Genomic DNA, 24,482 nt, shown 5'->3' with positions numbered 1-24,482 from the left:
TCGTTGGTGAGGGAGAGGATCAGCTGGGTGTCGTCAGCGTAGGATATGATGTTTAGGTTGTGTTGGTGTGCGATGGCTGCAAGGGAGCTCATGTAGACGTTGAAGAGGGTGGGGCTGAGCGAGGAGCCTTGGGGTACGCCGCAGATGATCTTGGTGGCCGCTGAGCGGAAGGGAGGTAGGCAGACTCTCTGAGTTCTGTCGGAGAGGAAGGAGGTGATCCATTCCAGGGCCATTCCTTGGATCCCGGCGTGGTGGAGGCGGTTTGTTAGGGTGCAGTGGCAGACTGTGTCGAATGCGGCCGATAGGTCGAGGAGGATGAGGGCAGCAGTTTCCCCGTTGTCGAGCAGGGACCTGATGTCGTCGGTGGCTGCGTTGAGGGCGGTCTCGGTGCTGTGGTTTGCTCGGAATCCGGACTGTGATGGGTCAAGGGAGCCATTTGTCTCGAGGAAGGCGGTTAGCTGCTTGTTGACGGTCTTCTCGATGACTTTAGCGGGGAAAGGGAGGAGCGAGATGGGGCGGAAGTTCTTGAGGTCTGTGGGGTCCGCAGTGGGTTTCTTTAGGAGGGCGGTGATCTCTGCATGCTTCCAGCTCTCCGGAAAGGTGGCAGATGCGAAGGAGTTGTTAATGGGGTCGGCTGGGGAGCCGGAGTGGATGGTGTTCATCACGTGGGTGGTGTCTTCAGTGCTGACGGGGGTCCAGGCACAGAGGGTGGTGGTGGGGGGCGTTGGTTCGGTGATTGGGTGCGTGGTCTGGGCGCCGAAGCTGTTGTGTATGTCGGCGATCTTGCGGTGGAAGAATGAGGCGAGTGCGTCGCAGAGGTCTTGCGAGGGCGTGATGTCGTTGTTGCTGGCGCTGGGGTTGGAGAGCTCTTTAACGATGCTGAAGAGTTCCTTGCTGTTGTGGGTGTTGTTGTCTAGTCGTTCTCTGAATGCTGTCCTTTTGGTGGTGCGGATCAGCTGGTGGTGTTTGCGGATGGTGTTCTTGAGGGCTGTCATGTTTTCTGTTGACTGGTCGTGGCGCCAGGCTTTCTCGAGGGTACGGCAGGATTTCTTGCGGTCTTTGAGGTCGTTGGTGAACCACGAGGTTTTCTTGCTGCCGGGTCTGCTGGGAGGATTCTTCAGTGGTGCAAGGGCATCGGCGCAGTTGGTGAGCCACTGTGTGAGGTTACGGGCTGCTTCATTTGAGTCCGTAGTGTTGGCGGGAGGATTTTGGCTCAGGGAAGTGGTGAGCTGGTCGGTGGTGATCTTGCTCCAGCATCTTCGGGGAGCCTGTTGCGGGTGGTGGTGGGTCGTGGTTTTCCTGAAGTTGAAGTGGACGCAGCTGTGATCTGTCCAGTGTGGTCTGGTGGAGTGGCTGAAGGAGATGTGGTTGCTGGAGGAGAAGACGGGGTCAAGCGTGTGGCCGGCGTAGTGGGTGGGGGTGTTCACTAGTTGCTTGAGTCCGAGGTTGTCTAGCAGGGTGGTGGTGTTGTTGCCATTGTTTTTTTCCAGGTGGAAGTTGAGGTCCCCTAGGAGGATGTAGTCTGAGGAGGTGAGGGCAAGCGGGCTGATGAAGTCTGCGATGGCTTCGCTGAATTGTGTGCGTGATCCCGGGGGTCTGTAGATGAGAGTACCTCTGAGGGTGGTTTTGGGGTCGGTGTGTATCTGGAAATGAAGGTGCTCGGCGGCGGTGAGGGTGTCGTCGGCGTTGGTCGTAATGCGGATGGTGTTTCTGTAGACAATGGCGATGCCTCCTCCGGTTTGGTTGACGCGGTCCGTCCGGGTGATCTTGTAGCCATCCGGGATGGCTATGGCGATGTCGGGGGCTGAGGAGGCGTTCATCCAGGTTTCTGTGAGGAAGGCGACGTCCGACGCTGTTGTGTCGAGGAGGTTCCGGAGTTCGATAGAGCTCAGATAGCTCTATTGTTATGACTCCTGACATGACCCCCACCTCAGCTCCTCTAACTAGGGATTCCAATGAGGAAAGTGACAGGCGAACTGCTCTTCAGGTACTGATTGGTGATTGCACAGCAACTTGTAAGGTACAAGATATCCAAGTTGTCCAACAGGAATCTAAGAAAACTACTGAAAAGAGAGACGGTCCAACACTTAATTTGTCTATCAAAAAGAAGAATGCCAGATTTAAAGCAACAAGGGGAGCAAAGAAAATTAATAATGGGAATGACAATACTGCCTCTTCACTAGCAAAAGACCCTCCAGCGGACAGCCCTCTTCGACGATGGGTTAAAGGAAAGGGGGGGTCAAAACTATAATATCGCGGCTATCGGGGGCTAGCCCAACAGATGGTGCTGGCTGTGCAGAAATGGTTGAATTAGGTATTGACAATTCAGATTCAGAGATTGTTCCTGCGTCTTCCAGAGTATTGCAACAGACGATGCAACAGGTAAGGGGGGAAGATCAGCTGGAGAAGGCTCAAGATTTAGAGCAGCCATCACTTTCTTTGATCCTCCAGGCCTTAAATGACCAGAGATTAGAAGCACAGGAATACTATGCTCTAACCAGAGCTAATAATCATAGTATCCAACAATCAATAAAGGAAGTGAATATTTAGGTCGGGACACTCATGAATGATATTGCGGAATTGCAACAGAGGGCTGCAATCACTGAGGAGACTAATCTTCAAGCTGCTAGCTCGCTGCAAAAGCGCGAGGATCATATAATAGCCATGCAGCTCAAGATAGAAGATTTGAAGAACCGCCAGTGGCGCCATAATCTAAGGCTGTTTGGCGTCCCAGAGGGTGAGGAAGGGTCGGACCCAAGAGCGTTTATAGTCCAGCTTCTTCAGAAGGCTTTCCTTGATTTGGGGGACTGGGACAGCCAGGTGCAAAGAGCGCCTAGGCTTCCACTGATAAAATATAAGCAGGGGTCCCGTTACCCAAGGCCAGTCTTGATTTTTTTGGGCCATTTTTTGCTTCGGCAGGCAGTATCCTGAAAAGCCCGTCCTAGCTCCCCGGTGACTGTTGGTTCTTATTCTATCTTTGTGCGGTCTGATCTTTGTAAAGTGACAATGGACAGACGGTGGAAGTTGCACCAATTTATTGATCCATTAAAGGCTAGTGGGGCACAAGTATTTTTGCCAGAGTCTGCATGTTTGAAAGTTATAAGTGGGGATCAATCATATTTTTTCTCGACTGAACAGGAGGCAAAGGATGCAATTGACAGATGGCAAAAAAGGCCTTCAGATTGTTTTGATCTGGATCTGTTTGTTCCACAAGTTAAAGAAGCGGGGAGAAAAGGAGGGTGAGGGGGAGATTGGTTTTAGGATTGGATACATGATTACAATGTTTCTTCGTCTCTCTCTGGTTTATGTCCTTTTCTTTTCCTTTTCTTTCTCCTCTTAGTTTTCATTTTTCATTGGGTTTGAGTTTGGTTTCAATGTTTACTTATAAACAGGTCTGAGTAATTGGTGTGGGCCTAGCTCGGGAATCTCCGTGGGGTGCTGCGTCTAGTAACTGCCAATTCAGCTGCAGCTGGTGAGAGGGTATGGTTCCTCCACTACGACACAGGGAGGGGGGTGGTGCTCCTAGGGGAGGAGAGGGGGGATGGGGATGTTTGAGGGACAGAAAAAAGTCAACAAGGGGTTATATAGAAAACTTAGAAGTAAATTGGCAAATAGAGCATATGAAAACGAATTGATTATAAGAACAGAGGGGCATTTAGGGCAGGGCAGTAGATAAAATGAAAGGGAAATATACTTGTCATGGATCAGATTAAAAGTCTTGTTTGGAATGTTGCAGGTCTTAATAGTAGAACAAAACGCCAACTGGTTTGTGAAGAGATGAAAATGTATAATCCCCAATTGGTTTTGCTAATAGACACGCATCTCTCATATAAAGATTAGAGTCTTCTTAAACACTTGGGCTATGAAACAATAGTATGTACAACACAAGGTACATCAACGAGGGGAACTGCTATATTAAAGCATAAGCGTTTTATGTGTACGATATGTAAGATAGTGGCTGATCAGAGGGGCAGATGGGCAATTGAACAGTTGGAAATTAGGGGTAAGAAATATGTTTTCTGTTCATTGTATGGTCCTAATATTGATGATCCTATGGTTATTGATACTTTGTATATGGAAATGTTAAACTGGGAGGGGGAGTGGGTGGTAATGGGAGACTTTAATTGTGTCATGGATTATAGTATAGACACAACCAGACAAGGAGCTACTCATAGAATGCGAAAGATTCGTGCTGCGATTATAGAACTGGTATGGTTTCAATCTATCAGAGATGTATGGAGGTACTTAAAACCAGCCATCCTAGGGTACACGTATTATTCTGCTCCACACAAGTTGTATTCTAGAATAGATATGACATGGGTGTCGGATCATATAATGGTGTCATCAGACATAGAAATATGCCCACAAGTCACAATCCTTTATTATTATCGTTCAGTTTAGAAACCGAAGGCAGGACATTCAGACCTTTTTCTTTTCCTAGATATCTGTTTTCAGATAGTGGCAATTTGGATAATACTAGGAACAGCTTGAATTATTTCTCAAGGAGAATATAGGCACAGGCTCATCACTTATGGTTTGGGATACCATGAAAGCTGTTGTAAGAGGTATAACTCAACAATGTATATGGCAACAGAATAAAGCTCAGGAAAAGGCAAGCAAGGGGGCTGTTCAAGCAGTACGAAGAGCCGAAGAATTACATTCAGAGTCTGTTCTTTTAGGTACTAATGATCAGGAACAGGTGCTTCTTTCCTTAATGGATGCTAGATTAGCTATAAGGAAGACATTTAGGGAAAGAATTGCGATTAGATACCATAAACATCGTTTGACGCAATATGAATATGGATAACAAATAGGTAAGGTTTTGGCTTACAAAGTGGCAGAGGATAGAGCTAAAGCTCAAATAAGAAATATTAAAGGAGCAAATAACACTCTGTATTCAGATCCACAGGGGATTTTAGAACAATTCTCCTTGTTTTATAGGGAGTTATATGCTCCAACTATAGATCCTGGAGAGGAGGAGATGCGGTGGTACCTTCAGGACAGAACTCTCCCAACAGTGAGTGAAGAAACATCTGCTTTATTGGAGAATGATATTACGGCGGAAGAAACAGACTTGGCAATATCTTCCCTGCCGTCTGGAAAGGCAGCTGGTGAAGATTCTATACAGATTGAATTTTACTAACTTTTCAAAGACGTCTTGACTCCATTGCTTAGATTGGTCATGCAAAGCATAGGTGTTACTGGAAAGATACCAGAGTCCTGGAATATGCCGTAGATGGTCTTTTTAAAAAAAAAAAAAAAAAAGGAAAGCCCTCTGATGAGTGTGGCTCTTATCGGCCAATCTCGCTGATTAATGTAGACGCTAAGATCTTTGCAAAGATCTTAGCGAATCGTCTTTCACCAGTTAGTCCTGGGCTGGTATCTCCTCAACAACATGGGTTTATCCAAGGTAGGGACACCACAGTCCATGTTAATATGGCAGTGGGGGCATTCGATATGGCTGGAAGGAGGGCAACTTCTCTAGGTATGATTCTTTTAGATGCCGAGAAGGCTTTTGATAGAGTGGGATGGGATTTTTTGGTGGGTTATACTCGATAGGTTTGGGCTCAAAGGCCAATTTAAGCGATGGATACAAGCATTATATAATAAGCCTCGAGCCAAATTATCATACTTAGGCTCGCCGTCAACAATTTTTCTGATTCACTGTGGCACGAGACAGGGGTGTCCCCTCTCCCCTTTATTATTTGCTCTATACATTGAGCCCTTTATATGTGCCTTGCAGTCCAACCTATACCATTAGTATCAAGTGATATACCACTTAAGGTTATTGCTTACGCAGATGATATTGCGGTTTTTACAACTGAACCAATCAAAGATATTAAGATCATTGAGGATGAGGCAGCTAAGTTCGGCTCTATTTCAGGATATAAATTAAATGTTAAAAAAACACAAATATTACTTAATTTTTAATTTTAAACCGGAAAAATCTATTTTTAGTGTTTGCTCTGTAGGTACTTATTTGGGGGTTAGGCTGTCTGCGCAGATAGACATGATATTTTTTTTAAATTACGAATCTTTATTGAAAGATACCGTTAAAATGCTTAAGACGTGGCATAAACTTCCTAAAGAAAGATGAAGATTTTGCCAAAATTCTTGTATTTATGTATATCGATTCCTTTGCGGGTTCCAAATGTATTCTTTAAGAAACTGGAGGGAGTCTTGGGTATCTTCCTTTGGGGGTACAGAAAAGCCCGGCGAGCTATTGATGTGTTAAAGCTTCCATATGAACAGGGTGGACTTGACTTTCCTGATTTTAAAAAGTACTTTTGGGCTGCTTTTGCTGCCCGTTTTCGTAGCCTTTTATACCCTGAGTACAAAACATTTTTTCATCAATTTATACTAGGAGAGGACAGCAATATTTATCTATACAGGACCAATGACCAAAACTATTTAAAAAGAGTTAAGTTCAAGACTATTAGGGATAGTACATTAATATAGCGTGCTATATCTACTAGATGCAATTTGTCATTTTATCATGATAAACTTCCCTTATGGGACAATCTGATATTTCCGGATATATTTCACGATGTTGTCAGCAAACGCTGGGTTAGGTATTCAATCACATGCCTAGGAGATCTCTATGATTATAATGGATTTGTTTCCTTTAAAGAATCTGCAGATGCAGTATAAAATATCTGATTATATGTTTTTAAACTATTTACAGACCAGGGATTATTTGGTGAGACATCTAAACTTGACAAAATTATCTAGGTTTGATATATGGGACTGTCTGTATAGTAGGAAAATAAAATCAGTGATAAGACATATGTATGAATTCATCCAGAATTCTAGGCCAAATGATTCTGAAAGATTGGTGGGGCGCTGGAGCAAGGCTTTGGGGACAGAGGTTACACCTATTGTTTTTGAACAAGCGTTGAGCACTATAGATAAGTCAGTGCATTCTGTCAATCTGTGATTGCAGCAATTTCGCACTATATGTTTGTTATATCACACACCAGAAAAAATCTCTAAATGGCTTATGTCTGGTTTGGGTAGTGATCGGACAAAATGCCCTAGGTGTGACCTGTATGCGGCTAGCATTACGCATATGTTTGCAACTTGTCCTGAATTAGAGTCATATTGGCAGAAGATCGGTCAAGTATTCTCTCAGAGGTTGGGGATAGTGGCACCAGTAACGGTTATAGAAATTATGATGGGTTTTAAGATAGTGAATTATAGACCTACTCGAATATCTTCAATACTGCTGGTTGCTGCTAGATTGGCAATAGCCCGGGTATGGATTTCTACAAAACCACCCTCTATAAAAGATTGGTGGCTGTTGGTTTAGGAAACATATGAGATGGAAAAAGCCCTAGTTAAGGCAAGGGGTACCCGCTCTGTGATGAAGTTTAATGCAATATGTGGGCTCTTGTTTTAAACATTTGTCTTTAGTATAATATTATTTGAGGTATAGATAGTTGTTATGTTCTGATGTTCCCCTCTGCTATGTTACTTATTTTTCTGTTTGCTTTAAGTTATCCAGTTATGCTCTCTTGCTGTTATCTTTTGTTTATGTAATATTGTGTAAAGTTTGTGCCCCACTTGTTGACAATAAAAAATATTTTTTTTTAAAAAGAAAATGAATCCTGTCCATACCAGACGTCAGAGGTTTGGGTGTCCTGTGAAGCATTATATGAAACCTCCCCTCATAGTGACTATTGACAAATATGAAGGTGACTGGAAAAAAGCAATGTTAAGCGTGCCCTGGCAAAATGTTTCTACACAAGGAAAACTAAGCTCCAGACATGTTTAAATGTGCCCGATACACTGGGGAAGGTTTACAAAAAGTTAAAATATTTTCCAGCAGTTACAAACGTTTGCGGCTCGCTTTTTTAATTCAGTAGTGATGGAGAATGATGACAGGTGAAGACGTCTGGAGTTTACAGTGTATTAGAAAGATGCAAGTTAGAAGGGAACCTTAGCAGGTGGGTGGGAGTGGGCAAAAGGTGTGGGCGTCGAATTGTGTAGAATATTCATTCCTTATTCTGTTGAATACATCTTCCTACAGATTCCTAAGCCTATGAATATCGTCCAGGAACCACACTTTTTCACCAGCAATAGCTATTGATCAACGTCCCATTGCCTGTTATTCCGTCTGCCCCAAATGCAATATCAAAGTATAAAAAGTGCCAACCAGTGCACTGGCATCTGTCCTTGTTTTTCTGTGCCTCACCAACGCATATCCGGTGCACTGTTCAGTGCCTCTGGGCCAAAATTTCTGAGCTTTTCAACTAAGTTAAATATATGTTTCTAAGATTTCAAGGTTTGAACCCTATCACACATGCTATAAGATAATTTCCTTCTTCGACCCAGGTTCCAATTTCATGTGATGTTTTGGATCCAAATACAACCCCTGGGCCTGCAACTTCTTTCTTTCTGTTATAAGGCCCTCAGTGAACAGGACACCATGCCTAAGGATAACTAGGATACTCCAAACAGTTTCTTATCTTCAGTTAAGCCCATCGGCAGGGAACAATCTCCCAAATAATCTTCCCACAAGAAACACAAAAAAAAGCCAGAGGAAGGAGAAGTCAACTTCTTTCTTGAGTAAACCGCCCCACCTCCAGGACTGTTCAGAGTTGAGATGCTGTTCCACAGTGCTGAACCGGTCCTTGTCATTGACGTAAGCTTAACCACTTAAACATTTATTTTTTTTAAAAGGCAGGATTTCTTTAGTTTATCAGTCAGCCCAGCGCAAGTGGAAGGGTCTGACTAACCATGCTTTGTCTTTTAGGGATCGATCTGTTAACCTTTGGGCCACTACCAAAGGTTAGCTTGATCCTTCTGGTTTGGCGAAAACTGACCTAGGAGTCTAACACTCCATGCCTCCACATGCTTGGACCACTGCACCTTAATAGTACTTCGTACCTCCAAGACACCCCCTCTTGTGTTTGTCGTTGCCGCCTGTCATCCCAGCGTTTCCCTCCGATCCACTTTCAGTGGTGCATTTGAAGCCCTTAAATTCAACTGACATCATGCAATTGGTAAAAGAGAAAGTAAAGGCCTGCTTTGATGATTAGCCCTTGGCTCACCTGCTTCCCAGGGCCCAGATACGTAATCCATTAGAAGAACTTTTTGGACCCAAACCCGATGTTCTTGTCATATCTGTTAAAGACTATGGACTTGCAGAGGACAATGAATCGAATCTGATAATATGCTACCCTTTTACAATACTGATGCTAATCTTCACCTGGACTTACAAATGCAGGTGAACTGAACACTTCTCCAAAAGGGTTTATCTGATACCCCCCTGGCCCTTCAGAAACAATTTCTTCATTCACTAAGTGGTAGAAAAAATAGCAGAAGCATTGGAGCTGACCCTGCCCTCCATGGAGGCCATATCTAGTATGTTAACAGAAATATTGCAGCGATCTGCAGTATCAGAACCTCTGCTAACTTTTAAAAAGGCACTGTTGTAGCCTATCCTGGCTGCCCGGGAGAAACTCTCCTTGTGTGCAGTAGTCTACAGACAAATCGCTAGTCGACACAGGCATGCTCTGGGTGATACAAAGTTCTTCCCATGAAACCTTTGCCCTGCTGATCAAAGAGGCCATAGATGTGTTGCCAACAAAGAGCCTCAGGAATCCATTCCCTTCACTTCATGCCCCCCCCCCAAAAAAAAGAAAGAAGGATGAATTCCTGATAGCCATCCTCAACCTTCACCTATTGAACCTGTTCATTTAGAAGGACAAGTTCAAGATTTTGAATCTGGAGAAGCTGGTTGTCAGTCCAGCGATTGGCTGGTGTCCCTGGACCTTCTATCTACCAGGCCTCCCAGTTAACAGACATTACTTGAGGTTCACTGTGGGGCTCCAGCACTATTAAATCATGGCCTGGCTGCTTGGGCAGACAGCTGTACCATGTGTTTTCACAAAAGTGTTGGCAGTTGTGGCTCCCTCACTGCAAAGGTCAGGAGTCTATATATTTACCCACATGGAATTCTGGGTGGTGTATGTGGGGGTTCCGGCATGATATAAATCCCATTGAGGACCAAAGAATAGAGAGGGAGGGAAAATAATGCAGAAACATTTCAGAGAAACGAAACCTCAGTACCGACATAAACAAAGAAGACTGGTCAGGAAGCCACATTAAAAGGGAGTTGATAGCTGAATGGATTTTTAAAGTAGCCACTGCTAGGCCCTGACACAGTGTGAATCAAAGAACATCAGACGACTGAAAAGGATTTAGACCTGCTGACACCCACTATTGGAAGACAGTTTCCTCTTTTGACCGTACCATTTTTCTAGCCTTTTTATATCATGTTTTCTACTCCTCCTACTAATTCTATTAGTCTGTAGAACTTTTAGACTTGATTTCTTACTCCGGCTTAATCTGCATAATTTTTATATCACTGAATCTTGAATGCTGGCTCATAGCTTTGCTACTTCTCCAACTCTTACTACTTGTAGGTTTGCCTTTCTCATACCCTGTATCCCTATGGTGATGACTGTAGTAAAGCATATATATTTAATTGGCTGTTTTTATAGCACAAGCCAGACCCTCTAAAGTAATATCAATTACTTATTTTCTTACCATGTCCATCACTGCAGTCTTTAGGACAATGTACTTACTTCTTTCAAATGCTTAAGATGGCGATTTACGCTCATTAAATTATCCAATACTTTAAAGTATTCCTCTAACTTCTGGAAAGAAATCTTCGATGATATCGATGGGCTGTTTGATACACAGATCCCCCGATTCCCAGCGTACACACTGTTGGGTCTTCCCAACGCATTGACATATCCACTTAAGTCTAGTCGAGGCAGGCACATGACACTGGCGCTCTGGGAGGCTCATCAGACGATTCTGGCTCTGTGGGGCACTGACAAGATACCGACCCAGTTGAGATGGTTACACCGTATTTGGCACCTACTGGGGATGGAGAGATTGACCTTTATACTAAAAGGCCTAGGGACACTTTCAGAGAAACCTGGAGAACATTTATCACTCTATTGTCCCAGGAATTCATAGAACTCAACTGCCCTAAATATCTAAAAATATTATGATTGACGGAAGAATAGAATGGCTTTGTGGTTTAAGTGACTAATCCAGATAACTTCAAACGGTGGTTTTATAATGCTTGGACACCCGGGGGGGGATGTTTGTGGGTAGGGGGTGAGGATAGTATAGGGGAAAGGGAGGGGGGCATGCTTTACTCCTTTTGTTACTGTTTTCTTATAACGTTGCATAGTTGGTCATCCTGGCGGAATGTTGAAGCTAGGTTGGTCCATGTGAGAAATGCATTTCTTCTATCCGGCAACAATAAAACAAATGTAAACCTAACGTATGCCTCTACAGTTGCAAATGCACTTAAACTACACATTTATGACTTGATCTGTGTGGTCCAGTGGAAATCCTGAACGCATGGGAGACAAAAGTTTGTGTCATAGGAAAAAGGATGTCTATCTAACATTTTGTTCAAATGGAAAGAAATCCCATCATATATTCTTTGCCACTGTACATTTGAGCGTTTTTGAGTACAGCAGCAGAATGAAGATCTAACACGCATCACAGTTAACCCAGAGTGTATCGAATCAGAAAGAAATAAAATTGCTTCCACCACGTGGCAGGAAGATGGTAACATAGAAGTGGAACTTCTCAAATATACCAGGGTACTGTCGAGAGTATCCGTTATCCGCTCAACATGCTACTCGTCTGCGGGTGCTGATTAAGACTATGATGCTGCTCAGTGCATCCGTATTTCTGGCTAAGTAAGTCCTGGTGCAGCTCCACTTAGTAGTAGTACTCCCCAAATATATCTGTTCTGCTTAATGGACCATGGTGCAGCTCAGTGTGGAAAAAATGTTCAGGGTACAAGCGCTTATTAGGTATGGCATGGATGGTATTGGAATGATGGGGATTGAGTAGAGGGTATAGGCTGCTGATTGATATGCCAGACCTGCTCCTGAGCCAGAACCGCTGCTTCTATTTGTAAGGATTGCTCATGTGCCTGTGTGGTGCTCAAATCTGCCAGACCTGCATATATGTGCCATGTATGAACCATAGATTGGCCAAGGATGTTTAAGTGCCATTTTTGTTGCCCAATTAGTCCAGGATTTGTATTTACATGTACCAATGTTGCCACTTATATGTGCCAGTGGTTTGCTCAAATATGCTACAGAAGTACTGTAGAAGCTGGCCATACTCTAAATTGATCAGTTACTCAACACTTGCTGCGTTATAAACAAAAACCAGGACAAGCAACCCTACATATGGGTGTGTAATTTGCTACGGCTGTGATTCAAGGGTTTTGGTGCTTCTCAAGTGGGCTTAAGCTGCTTAAACAACTGTAGCTGCTGATATTTCCTGGCAATAACTTTAATATTCATGGGTTTTCTATGGAGGTTATACAACTCGAGTCCACCCACCATCTGCTCCTCTGCTAGAATCTTTGATGGGTCAGAACCTCTGCTTCTGCTTTTCCTTGTGAGGAAGCCCAAGGAGCACTGCACAGAGACCCCAGCTGGAGGACAGAGTGCTTCCTGCTCCCCCCCGAGGCTTGCTTCCACACAACTCTCTAAGCTACCTGGCCCCCACCATCTCCACTTTGTAGATGTATGTGGTGGTTCCTGGTAGCTCCGACTTTGTTCTGTGTCGCTGACTTTGGCCTAGGAGAAAGAGGGGAAAAAGTAGGTTAGAACATAGGAAGGATTCTAAATGTGTTCATACCTGCTTTGTTTCTTGTTATTGGAGGCCGGTGTAGGTGCAGCATCAGTTAACCATCCGCAACTGGATGCATAAGTGTAAATGTGACTCAAATGTAACAAATGCTGGAGGCACCAGTTTAGAGGCCTACCAGGAGGTCTTCCAAATGGATCAGTATGTAGGTTTGGCTTCGCTTTTCATTCCCATTCCTTACAGTACTTTTGAAGCTGAATTTCTTTTTTTGATAGGTCCTCTGTTCTAGATAGGACAGATGCTATAACAATTCACCACCAGAAAACCTTGTTTTTAATCTTTCCAGTTGATGATGTATATGTGGCGAGCACTCATTTGCGTAAGCACATTAAAGTAAATATGAGCAGGGCCAAATAGGTTACACAGCACGGACCATGTGAGGAACGGATACTATGTCTGACCGTCTCCGGGAACTTGTTTCTCACCATAAATAAATATTTTGATAATTCCATATTATACATGTATATATGCAGTAGGTCTCAGTTTTACTTTCATTTTGAAACTTCAACAAAACAAGAATAAATGCACAAATTGTAGACTTTTGTCCGCGTCTTGTGTGGTTTTGCTTTTTAGGTCTCGCCTATGCAGTGCTCATGCGCTGCATAGGAGGACCTTTAGCCGTCACTCTGCTCTTTTTGGAAGCACACACTTGTGCTTGTGGCGGCATCCAGCTTGCGGGAGCGCGCAGGGGCGCGCCACAAGCACGAGTGCAGTGCTTCCAAAAAGAGCAGACTGCGCGCTCACTCACGTACCACTCCTGGGCTTGTTAGGTCTCGCCTATGCCAATCGCGGCGTCCGCTCTTTACTTTGGTAAAGCGCGGGTGCGCGATTGCTGCAAAAGTAAAGAAAAATATGTTTTTTTCTATTTCTTTACTTTTGTAGCAATCGCGGCACCCGCGCTTTACCTTTAACATGGTTAAAGTAAAGCTCGGGTGCCGTGATTGTAGCAAAAGTAAACAAATAGAAACGAGCATTGGCATAGCCAATAGGTCTCGCCTTTGGCTAAACACTTATGAGGTCCCAAAGGCGAGACCTATTGGCTATGCCAATGCTTGTTTATAAAGCATTCGACATCTCAAAATCCCAAGCACAAATACTGTAGAGCTTCAGATGTGCTTTTTTTTTTTTTAATCCATCTCCTACTTTTACCAATTGTCTGTCCTGCAAGATCACAGTCCTAAGATTTTGAGTTTTGGATACTGCCCTTTGCTCTTTTCTTCTTAGGGAACATTTTTTCCGTGTGTAGAAACTCCTTATCTTACGCATGGGAAAACATTGCACATCCAAATGAAATAGTCAATCTAACTTTATTTTGAGCTAAACTTCAGTGCAGAATTTGTGTAGCAGGAGTGTTTGAGAATAACTTTAGGGAATTGACCTTGTAAGTACTCCCAAAATTCTCCGTGGACACCCACCTGACCTTCCCCAGTGACTTGCGTTTTCCCCATGCCTGAACTAAATTCTGAACTGATGAATATCGGTCCTCCTGCAAGATTTTCATCCATTCTAAGTTTCATCTATGCTGGTTAATAGTTGCAGATACTGATTCTGTGAACCCGGATTTGTGAACTAGGATATGTCATTTACAATGTGCATTTAACAGTTTCTGAGTAACAAGCTCTGACCTGTGTGCACAAAAAGTTTGGAGAAGTGGCCTGATGCTCTTTTGTTACTCATTATGCTTGAATTTCTTAAACTTTCGACTGCTATGTCTTCCAGAGATTGCTGATTTGGCCCATGGTATAAATTCAACTCTTAACAAAAAGTCAGTCTCTCTGCACAGTTCAAAAATGTATAACTAGATCAGAACTGCACATGGGTGCAGATTAGCCGACAATATATGCTTCCTAACCAACTATATTTCTGCTGGACTTGATGTTTTTTTTGTTTCACTTACAAAAAATATGCCGTCGTCTTTTGTTATTTTTGAGAGAAGAGAATACAAATGGCTGAAATTGGACTAGACATTTCCAAATCAGTGAGCCCAGATCTGTTTACTCTTATCTTCTTTCCTTTCTAGGAGGTACGGGTTTAGCCGGCAAGAAAAAACAGATAAGGTAATAACAGCTGATGTGTATGCTTTGTGTTATATTTTGTGTTATATTTTGTTTTCCATTAGCAACATTTATATATCAGCCTCTACCACTATTATGAGACCGTAAGGCTTTCTGAAATAGCAATCCCTCGGTTGTTTATGGTTATTAAAGATTTCTTAAGTGTTTACTTACTAATGGTTAGTGTTGGATAGTGTGAAAATAAAAGTAATTTTGTCCTGCTAAAAGTATTTGTGTGAGGCTTCTGTATGGATGGATGTGGCGATGGACTGTCGTTCAGCCGGTTGTTCGGTTGTCCATTATGTGACTGATGCAGAGTGTTTACTAGACAGCATCTCTAGACAAATAGGTATGATGTGATGCTGTCACGCACTGGCGCCGAGCTTCCAGGATTTTTGGTGCTGGGGCCTGACCCAGTCTTTTAAGCTGTAAAATTACTGGCGGGAGGGATAGTGACTCTAATAGGAAGAATGAGGCCAGGATGAGTTGCCAGCAACGTTATTGTGAACCTACCCTTGAATATATTTGTGACGGGCTCTGATCTTGGGGTAGGACCCCATGATACTGAAGACAGTGGCCCCTTAGTCCCTCTTCCAGCTCCTGACTTGGGGCAGTTGTTGGGTCTTCAAGATGGGAATGGTCTGGACATGTCACCAGACATCGACATTGATTCTTCTCCAAGTCTGGCCCCAACAGAAAATGATTTCCTTACATAATATCTTGAAAAAGGTGACGGAGGTGTTGGAGCTGCTATTCCCATCAGTCAACTATACATATATTATATTGATAGAGGTCCTTCAGTCAGATACCTCTAAAGGTCCTCCTATGCAGCGCATGAGCACTGCGTAGGCGAGACCTAAAAAGCAAAACCACACAAGACGCGGACAAAAGTCAAAAAGGTCTTATCAACCGGCAGCCTGACCTTGTGCTACATAAATGTGGCACGCCTGTTTGGCCGATATAACCATACCCCCTGGGATGTGGCATCTATGGTCTTTCTCAGCTTGCCTTATCATTTCCGTGATCATTTCACTGAAGTGGTCAGCAATGACTAAGCCACATCATCAGAGCTAGCGTGGACAATGAGCCATAGAGTCCTCGGACTTCAGCATCATGCTCGGTTGCGCATCTTGCTTTGAAGACATGGCTGATTCCACCCAAGAATGATGTAGGGCTGCTGAGACCACTGACAGCTCCCTAGAGTTGCAGTCTACCTCCAGGGATGTTCATGCTTTTCAGAGACTCAAGGGATTTGCAATGGGTTTCAAAGGACTGGGAAGTTGCATCAGCAATTACAAATCCCCTTTATATGGCAGGGAAAAAGATAGGGACGTCCCTTTTTCCATAAGCCTGGAAGGCTATCATCTAAGGCTAATGGGTTCTACAGATTGTGGAAAAACGCCATACCCTTCCATGAGCAAATATCTCACTTACCCCCCAACAGTCTCTGCATCCGGGAACCCACCTGCTCATTCTTCTGCAGGATGTGACAGTTTTGCTGCAGAAAGGGGAAATGTAGTTGGTGCGAGAGAAAGAAATTTGACAACCGATCCTCGAGCCCCTGTTCTTGCGCTTTTACCTGTGGAAGAAGTTCAAAGTGCAGTCCCTGACTCAGATCATTTTTTTTTTTTAAATTGTTTTTATTATTATTAAAATTAGGGCATAACACAATCACATAACTGCCTATACAATTGCGGTTTGTTGGTACATTGGCTTACGTCAGCGCTCATAGCACAGTTACATCATAATACTTGACAGATCCCACCTGTTAACCCATAGATGTCGCCTCACCCCCTCCCCGTTTCAGCTGGAGATATCCTCATTTGGCAACTCCGGTGGTTCACAAATAAAGCCCCTGTATTTGTTCCAGGCACCCCATACCTTTCCCCATTTCTGTGGACAGCCTCGGTTAACATATGCAGTCTTCTCTGCTACCATGGCTTCATCCATGTCCTTACACCATGCCTTGACCATCGGCGGGCATTTGGAGCCCCACAACCTGGCTATATTCCGTTTGGCGACCATCATTCCTAGTGTTGCCCAGTCTTGTGCCGGATGGTTTAGATCATTTGGCTCCCATATATTTAGCAAACATCTTTTAGGTTCTGGTGTTACCGATACCCCCTCCACTTGTGATATGGTCCGCATCACTGCCACCCAGTATGGCATAATCCTTGGACATTGCCATATAGTATGGTAAAAAGTTCCCTCTTCTCCGCATTCCCGCAGACAATACGGGTGTGTGGTATTCACTATTTTGTGTAAGGTTATTCTAGTGAATTATACACGGTGTAGTATCTTCAATTGTATGAGCCTCAATCTAGAAGGTATTGCAACTTCCCGCGGTGATGAGAGTGCCATCTGCCAGTCTGTGTCATCCATGTCCCCAAGGTCTACAGACCATTTGCCCTTCAGTGCCTGTGTCGGGTCAGGTAGGTTATTAACTAATTTACGGTAAGTGAAAGAGGTGGCTTTTTTCGTCATGTAGTCAGTGAGGAGTCTGTCCTCTAAGGAAGAGGCCTCCGGCAGGACGGTGTTCGGCGGTATGGCTGCCTGCAGTGCATGCCTAATCTGTATGTACCTGAATTGTTCAGAAGAAGCTAGCTCGTATTGTTCCTGCAGGCGTTCGAACGCTACCACCCCACCCCTAACCCACAGGTCTCCTACCGTAGAGATGCCTATAGCATTCCAGTTATTGAATCCTTTACTATTTCTAAGCTTTCCCAGCCTTCCTGTATCCCAGAGCGGAGTAAGCTGTGTGATAACCCCCTGCCATCCCAGTTTTTTATGCGCCATATACCATATGCCAATTGTATGTGCCGTCGGACCAATCAGTGGGTTAGGTCGTTTTTTATTGTATAAGGCTGCCATGACTCCTCCATCTCCTAATATATATCTGTCCGCCTGGAACGCAGGGTCGGACTGCGGGGCGTGGATCCATTGATTGATTATTTTCAACTGCGCAGCCCAATAGTACAGCTGTATGTTTGGTAGTGCTATCCCCCCATCATACCAACCCCTAACCAGCTTTTCCATTGCAATTCGCACCAGCTTGTTTCCCCACAGTAAACTAGAGACCTCTGTGGTTATTGCTTTAAAATAGCTCGCTGGCACTGGGAAAGGAGTATTTTCCAGAACATACAGAAACCGGGGGAGTGCCATCATTTTAAAGAGTGCTGCTTTCCCAAGCAGCGTCCGGTTAATGCGTGCCAATGCGTGGTATCCCGTTTTAGACGGTCCAGGGGGGGTAGTAAATTTTTGGTAATAAAGTCTTCCGGCTTAGGTGTCACATAGATACCTAAATACTTAAAGCATTCTGTCGTGATTAGGAGACCACACCCTTTAGGCAGTTGCGGTGGCGGACCACATAGTATAAATAAGACCGACTTAGACCAATTTATGGTGTAACCCGATACCCTCCCATAGTTTTCACAAACGTTTAGCAGCACCATAATGGAACGTCTGGGGGAGGCCAAGTATAGTAAGATATCATCTGCATATAACGATATGCGGTCCTCCCACCCCACCACCCACTTGAGTCCCCTGATGGTTGGTTCCCACCTGATCAGGGCTGCCAATGGTTCCAGCACCATGGCCAACAATAAGGGGGATAACGGGCAGCCCTGGCGAGTTCCGCGTCCCAGCGGGAAGTCCTCTGACATGTGCCCATTGGCTGTGACATGCGCAAGTGGCTTCGCGTATAGCAGGCGTACCCATGCACAGAATTTAGGGCCAAAGCCAAGATGCTGAAGGACCGCAAACAAGAAGGGCCACTCCACCATGTCGAACGCCATACGGGCATCTAAGGAGAGAATAACAGCCGGTTCTTGAATATAGGGCGTACGGGCCAACACCCCATGGAGCCGTTTCAGGTTAAGAGCCGTATTGCGACCTGGCATGAAACCGGACTGGTCCGGGTGTATGAGGGTCGTCATATGCGGAGTTAAGCGAGTTGCCAAAAGTTTTGCGAGTATTTTAGTTTCAGCATTAGGTAACGATTTTGGACGATATGAGGTGTATTCCTCGGGAGGCTTCCCAGGTTTCGGAATTGCCACAATGGTTGCTATCCTTTGGTCCCTCGGGAGTTCTCCCGCTTCTAGACTTTCGGTATACATGTTTAAGAGGTGAGGGGAGAGCGTACCCGCCATCTTCTTATAATATTCAATGGGTATGCCGTTAGGCTATATCGCCTTCCCCGACTGTAGGGACTCAATTGCTGACTTCAATTCGTCCGCCGTGAGGTCAACTTCCAGCGTGGCTGCCGCCTCCGTTGTTAATGTGGGCATTTTTATGTCTTGGAGGTAAGCTAGTGCCTCCTCCACCGTGTTGGTCGACGTAGGCGCATATACCTGGGCGAAGTACGTGGCCAAGCCGTTTACAATTTCTTGAGGGTCGGAGACCACCACTCTCTCCCGAGTGTTAATCTGCGCTATCCAGCTCTTTGCTCGTTCTTTCTTGTCTAGCCAAGCCAGAAGCCTACCTGCCTTATCTCCAATTTCATATATCTTATGTTGTGTACTCTTTAACTTGGACTTCGTAATCTCTTTTAAGTGTTCTCTGTATTCCTGTTGTTTAACACCTAGGGATTGGGACGTTTCTGGTGTCGAGTGCTGTGTATGGCGGTCCTCAGCCTGATGCAAACTCGATTCTATGTCTGTTAACTCCCGTCACGTTTATAACCGACTATGGATGTAATGGCTTGCCCACAGATAACAGTTTTGTAGGCCTCCCAAAGTGTGACTGAAGATGAGGTTGACAGTGCATTTTCTGTAAAGTAGTGGCGCGTTGCAGTGCTGAGGTCGTCAACGATTTTGGGATTATTTAAATATCCTGGGTGTATGGGGTAAATGCGTCGCCTAACTATGTGGTGACACGCGTATGTAAGTAGCATTGGGGAATGATCCGATATCCCTCTGGGTCTGATCTCTATGTCCACTACGTTCTGTAGGCTGTCCGCCGATGTCAAGAAGTAATCTATCCTGGAGAGACTATTATGGACTCCCGATTGGTAAGTGAACTGTCGTGTCGTGGGGTGATGGCATCTCCACGCATCTAGGAGACCAAGGGCTTCTATAAAACTCGCTATGTGGGATATTTTAGATATTTTACTGGTGTGGGGTTTGGGAGGATGTCGGTCAGTAGTCCCGCTGATTGTCGCGTTGAGATCTCCTCCAATTATCATTTCTCCCACTGGGAGAGCGAGTAGGAATTGACTGAGCGCTGGCAGGGCCACAGCGTGGAGCGCTGGAGGGATGTAGACTGACACCACATTAAAGGACCTTCCCTCCCACTGACAAGCTATAGTCGCGAAGCGGCCCTGGTTATCTGTCCATGATTGATTGATAATCAGTGAGGAGTGCTTTCTTACCAGGATGCCTACTCCCCGTGATCCGGAAGAGAACTCGGAGTGCACAATCATTTTAAAACCAAATCTGTCCAGCGCTTTACATTTTGTTCCTGTTAAGTGTGTTTCCTGTAAGAGAGCTATCGCTGGTGCACACCGTTTCAAGTATTGCAAGACTAGACCTCTCTTAATCTTTTCCCCTAGCCCACGGACATTCCATGTAACTAATGATAACGGAACAATTGGGCCCATCTGAGACTGTAGTGCCTCAGCCTTTGAGTGATCCTGAGCCATCATTTCTATCCTGTTTGAAACTTACAGTCAGTGCCATTGAGCGTCTGCATTCTCTGTAACCAGTGTCTGCGTACCAAGTTGCATCCAATGCCCTTAAAAAAACAACAACAACTAGTAACATCCAATATTGTGCTAACAGCCCTAACCCCCCCACCCGCCTCCCTGCCTCCCTGCTTGACGGACCCAAAACTACCCGCGACCCCAACAGTGCAGAGTGCTTAATACCCTTCCCCGATACCATTACTTGGGGGCGAGAGCAATCGCCCGCTGTCCTCGGAGACCCATTGTTCCCTCTGGATTTGTAGCGGTCTCGTTCATTCCTTCTCATTGCAGTAATGAATGTCACCTTCTCCTGCAGGCATTTACATTAAGTCTTCTCGCTCTTCAGTTTCCTCACGGTGGGTGTGACCTCCTTTTCGGCGCTCTGAACGTGTGGTTGTACGCCAGCCCTCCAGCCATTCCTGTGCTTCTTCTGGCGACAGGAAGAACCATGCTTTACCTTCGGCTTCTACCCTTCGCAGGGAACAGCATCGAATATTTGAGTCCACGTTCACGGAGCAGTTTTTTAACTTCAAGAAATCCGCGGCGCTGCTTCGTAACTGCAGCAGTGTAGTCTGGGAAGATGGTGATATTTGCGTTGTCAAGTCTCAAAGGGGGGGCGACACGCGCAGCCTGCAGTATCGCGTCTCTATCCCGGTAGTTGAAAATGTGAGCTAGGATAGGGCGCGGCGGGGCCCCGGGCTTGGGCTTACCCCCTGGTACTCTGTGTGCCCGTTCCACGGAGAAGTAATTGGATAGGCCCCGGGGACGGAGATGATTTGTGATAAGATCTTCAACAAACAAGTCAATGGCAGGGCCCCCTGTCTGTTCCGGCACCCCAATAAGGCGTATGTTATTCTGTCTGGAACGCCCTTCCTGGTCCTCCAGCTTAGCTGCTAACAGTTTGTCTGCTGTGAGCTGCTGCATTTGCTGCTTAAGAGTGGCCGTGTCGGTGGTGAGATTTGTTGCCGTCACCTCCACCTCCGTTACCCTGGCGGACATTTTGTTAAGGTCCGCCCGGATTAGTGAGAGTTCTGCCGAAAGGGATCCAATGCGTGCATCTAGTGACGTGTGCACTTTATTCAGTGTGGCCATAATGTCTTGCAGCGTCACTTCTTTGGTATCCCCCGTGGTCGCTCCCGGTCCCGGCCCTGCCTCGTGACTCGCAGGCTCCGGTTGCGATTTCGTGTATGCCTACTTTTCTAGCTTCGCCTGGTTCGGCCCCTTCACATTTCTGCCACTCATTGTCGCGCTGGGGGTATGCTCGCACTGGTAAAACGTTCAGGAGTGGTAATCACCGCCGCCTGCCAAAGGGCGGGCTCCGCCCGAGCGGCCTGTCGGGTTTCCCACCCTGCTTCACTAGTTTGGTGCTGCGCGACGTGCCGTCGGTCTGGCCCTCCGGATCAGGACTTCTGCTCTGGGCTAGTTTGGTGTCGTGCACCGCACTGTGGCGCCTTCTGTAACTGTGGTTACGCTCTACATTCAGGTTCGCCCCCTCACTTGTGCTTCACACTTGGGCCGCCGCTGGAAGACGACGTGTGCCGGGACCAAGCGCGGTCCGGTCCTTCTGGCGCTATCCGCAACACAGGCAGAGGAGCCCTATGAGTATGCTCAATGCGCAGGCTAAAGAGGGCCTCCTCCGTAGCCACCATGTAAGTCACTGAGGCGCTGCTCGTGTTAGTGGGCCTGTAGAGCAGCAGGATGCCGCTTGCCGCCTGAAACCAATTGGCATGTGCTGTATAGCGCCACAGTACCTGGGCAGCCCCTCGACGCCTCTCATGAACGCCGCCGTCTCACCCTCAGCGGGCCGCGGAATCGCAGCTGCAGTATGCTGGTCAGCCCGTTTGCGAGCGCTGCAAACTCTCCGTTGTGGCAGCGGTGGGGGACGCGTCCCGTCCCCAGGGCGGCAGTCCGCCCACCCCGTCGTCTGTGCCGGTGTTGTACTTGCCGCCGTCTCGCTGGCTTAGAGGCGCCTCCTCTAATACACCACCAGTGGGGGGGGCCCATCCCCGGCCGTCTGCAGGCCGTCTCACACTGCGCACTCCTGCGCGACGCACCTCGTGTCTCCGCGGCCCGCTCCGTCGGAACTTTACTCCCCGGCTCTCCTCGCCGGGAGTAGGCTCCTCGCCGATGACGCGCTGTCTACGGCGTCTGCGCCCTCCGCTAAGCCTCGGACCGGGATGATCGGGCACCCCTGGATCTCCGCCACCACCAGTCGAGGTATGTGCATCAGAGAACCGCCGGATAAATGATCGGATGGTTAAGGAGGGTTCCTCGGATTACGGAGCCTCTCTAGGCTGCGGCCATTTTCCACGGCCGTTAGCCACGCCCCCCGACTCAGGTCATTTTGACGCTGGAAGCCAAAGCCTGGATTTTGTCACTCGACATGCAGGACACACATTCCCAAATACTGATCTGGCAGTTGCATAGAAGGTACCTCTGGTTTGCGAAGGGGTCTACACACTAACAGTTCGCCATCCTCTTGTTTGGGCCTACAGTGGCACTTTAAGTCTTCACAAAGGTTAAGGCAGAGCTGGCGACTCCTCTCTGGGGGTTGAGAATCACAGTGTTCCAGTACCTGGACCACTGGTTATTCAAAGTCAGCGTGCAGGAGATGGTGTTGCATCACTTGCAAGTAACAACAACCCTGCAGTTTACTTTGGGGGTTTTCAGTCAATGTTCCCGTTTCTCATCTCAAGACCCCATAGCACCTTCTCTTCATAGGGGCAGTGCTAGATACAATAATTCTCTGGGATTTCCCACCTCCACAAATGATCTGGAACATTCACAGTAGGACTCCTAAGTTTCGAGAGGGAGCTTGGATTCTTGTACTAATGGTCCTATGCCTGCTAGGTCTGTTTGATTTCTGCATCCTTCTTGAACGCTCATGCATGCTGGCACATGTGGACTCTCCAGTGGTGCCTCCGCAAACAGTGGTTGAAGCACCAGGTAGATCTCCATAGTGATCTCCAGGGATGATGTAGTGAAGTTAACCTGGTGGTTGACAGAGGACAACCTGACTCGGGAGGTCCTTCTGTCCTCCAATGGCAGTAGACACAGTGATGATGGACACGTTCACCCTTGGGCGAGGTGCACATATGGAGGAGCTATAGAAAAGAGGCCTCTGATTTCCTGAGGAGCAGGTTTTTCACATCATCCTGTCGGATCTAAGGGCAATTCAATTAGCAGTTAAGTGCTTTCTCCCATCCCTTTGTGGGAGGTCCTTTCAGATCTTGATGGCAATAAACTGAAATGTGGTGCATCAACAGGAAGGGAGGATTAGGGTCTCATCTTCTCTGTGGAAAAGCATTGTAGCGCTGGACCTGAGGGTGCCAGCATGGAATGTGGTTAGTTATCAACCATCTAATCGGCTTGCTTAACACATGAGCTGACAGCCTCAAATGGTATCTACCTGCTGACCAGTGGGAAAGGGCTGAGATGGATCGTTTTAGCTTCTCAGGAAATTGCCCATTGACCGATATTCTGTGCCCTTCAGTTTGCATTGCAGGGAGCCTTGGGGGACGCGTTTCAGATGATCTAGAAGTTTCAATGCCACTAGGTGTTTCCTCCCATATCCTTAATTCCTCAGGTTCTGAGGAAGATTTGCCAAATCTAGGACCAAGTCATTTTTCTCTCCCCAGATTGGCCCAAAAGGGTGTGGTGCACTGACCACCTGCGAATCTCCCTGTGTACTCCAGTTTCAACTGAGGGCCGGCCAGATTCTGCACCCCAAGCCCCACAGCCTCCACCTTCATGCCTGAAGATTAAGTGGAGTCATTTGAGGACTTTTCGGTTGCCACCGTTGGTGGTCCATGTTATTTTATCTGCATGCCGATCTTCCGTAATATCAGTTTTTTCGGGGACATGGAATAAGGCTTTGGTTGGTGCAAGGCGCATGAAGTAGATCCCTAGTTGGCCTGTTTGTCTGAGATCATACAATTCACCCTATCACTGACCTAACAGGGTTGGGCAGTGTGCACAATTAGGGCTATATGGCAGCCCAGTCAGTCTTTGTTTTTATGTCTTCCATATCGGCCATCTCTTTTCAAGTA

At 46.2% G+C, this 24,482-nt stretch overlaps 1 protein-coding gene across 2 annotated transcripts in view; it reads left to right on the top strand.

Moving 5' to 3' along the window:
- CCDC93 (CCC complex scaffolding subunit CCDC93) overlaps nt 1-24,482 on the top strand; it is a 1,072,960-nt gene that overhangs the window by 205,371 nt on the left and 843,107 nt on the right. For both annotated transcript variants that reach the window (XM_085647463.1, XM_085647464.1), the window contains exon 8: nt 14,720-14,756. In XM_085647463.1, the coding sequence (XP_085503589.1) occupies nt 14,720-14,756 (37 nt within the window). The remainder of the gene's footprint in view (nt 1-14,719; nt 14,757-24,482) is intronic.

The sequence above is a fragment of the Triturus cristatus genome, chromosome 3_2 (genome assembly GCF_964204655.1).
Source record: "Triturus cristatus chromosome 3_2, aTriCri1.1, whole genome shotgun sequence".
NCBI classification, from domain to species: Eukaryota; Metazoa; Chordata; class Amphibia; order Caudata; family Salamandridae; genus Triturus; species Triturus cristatus.
Note: the sequence above shows the minus strand (reverse complement) of the source record. Positions and strands in the feature narration are given on the sequence as shown.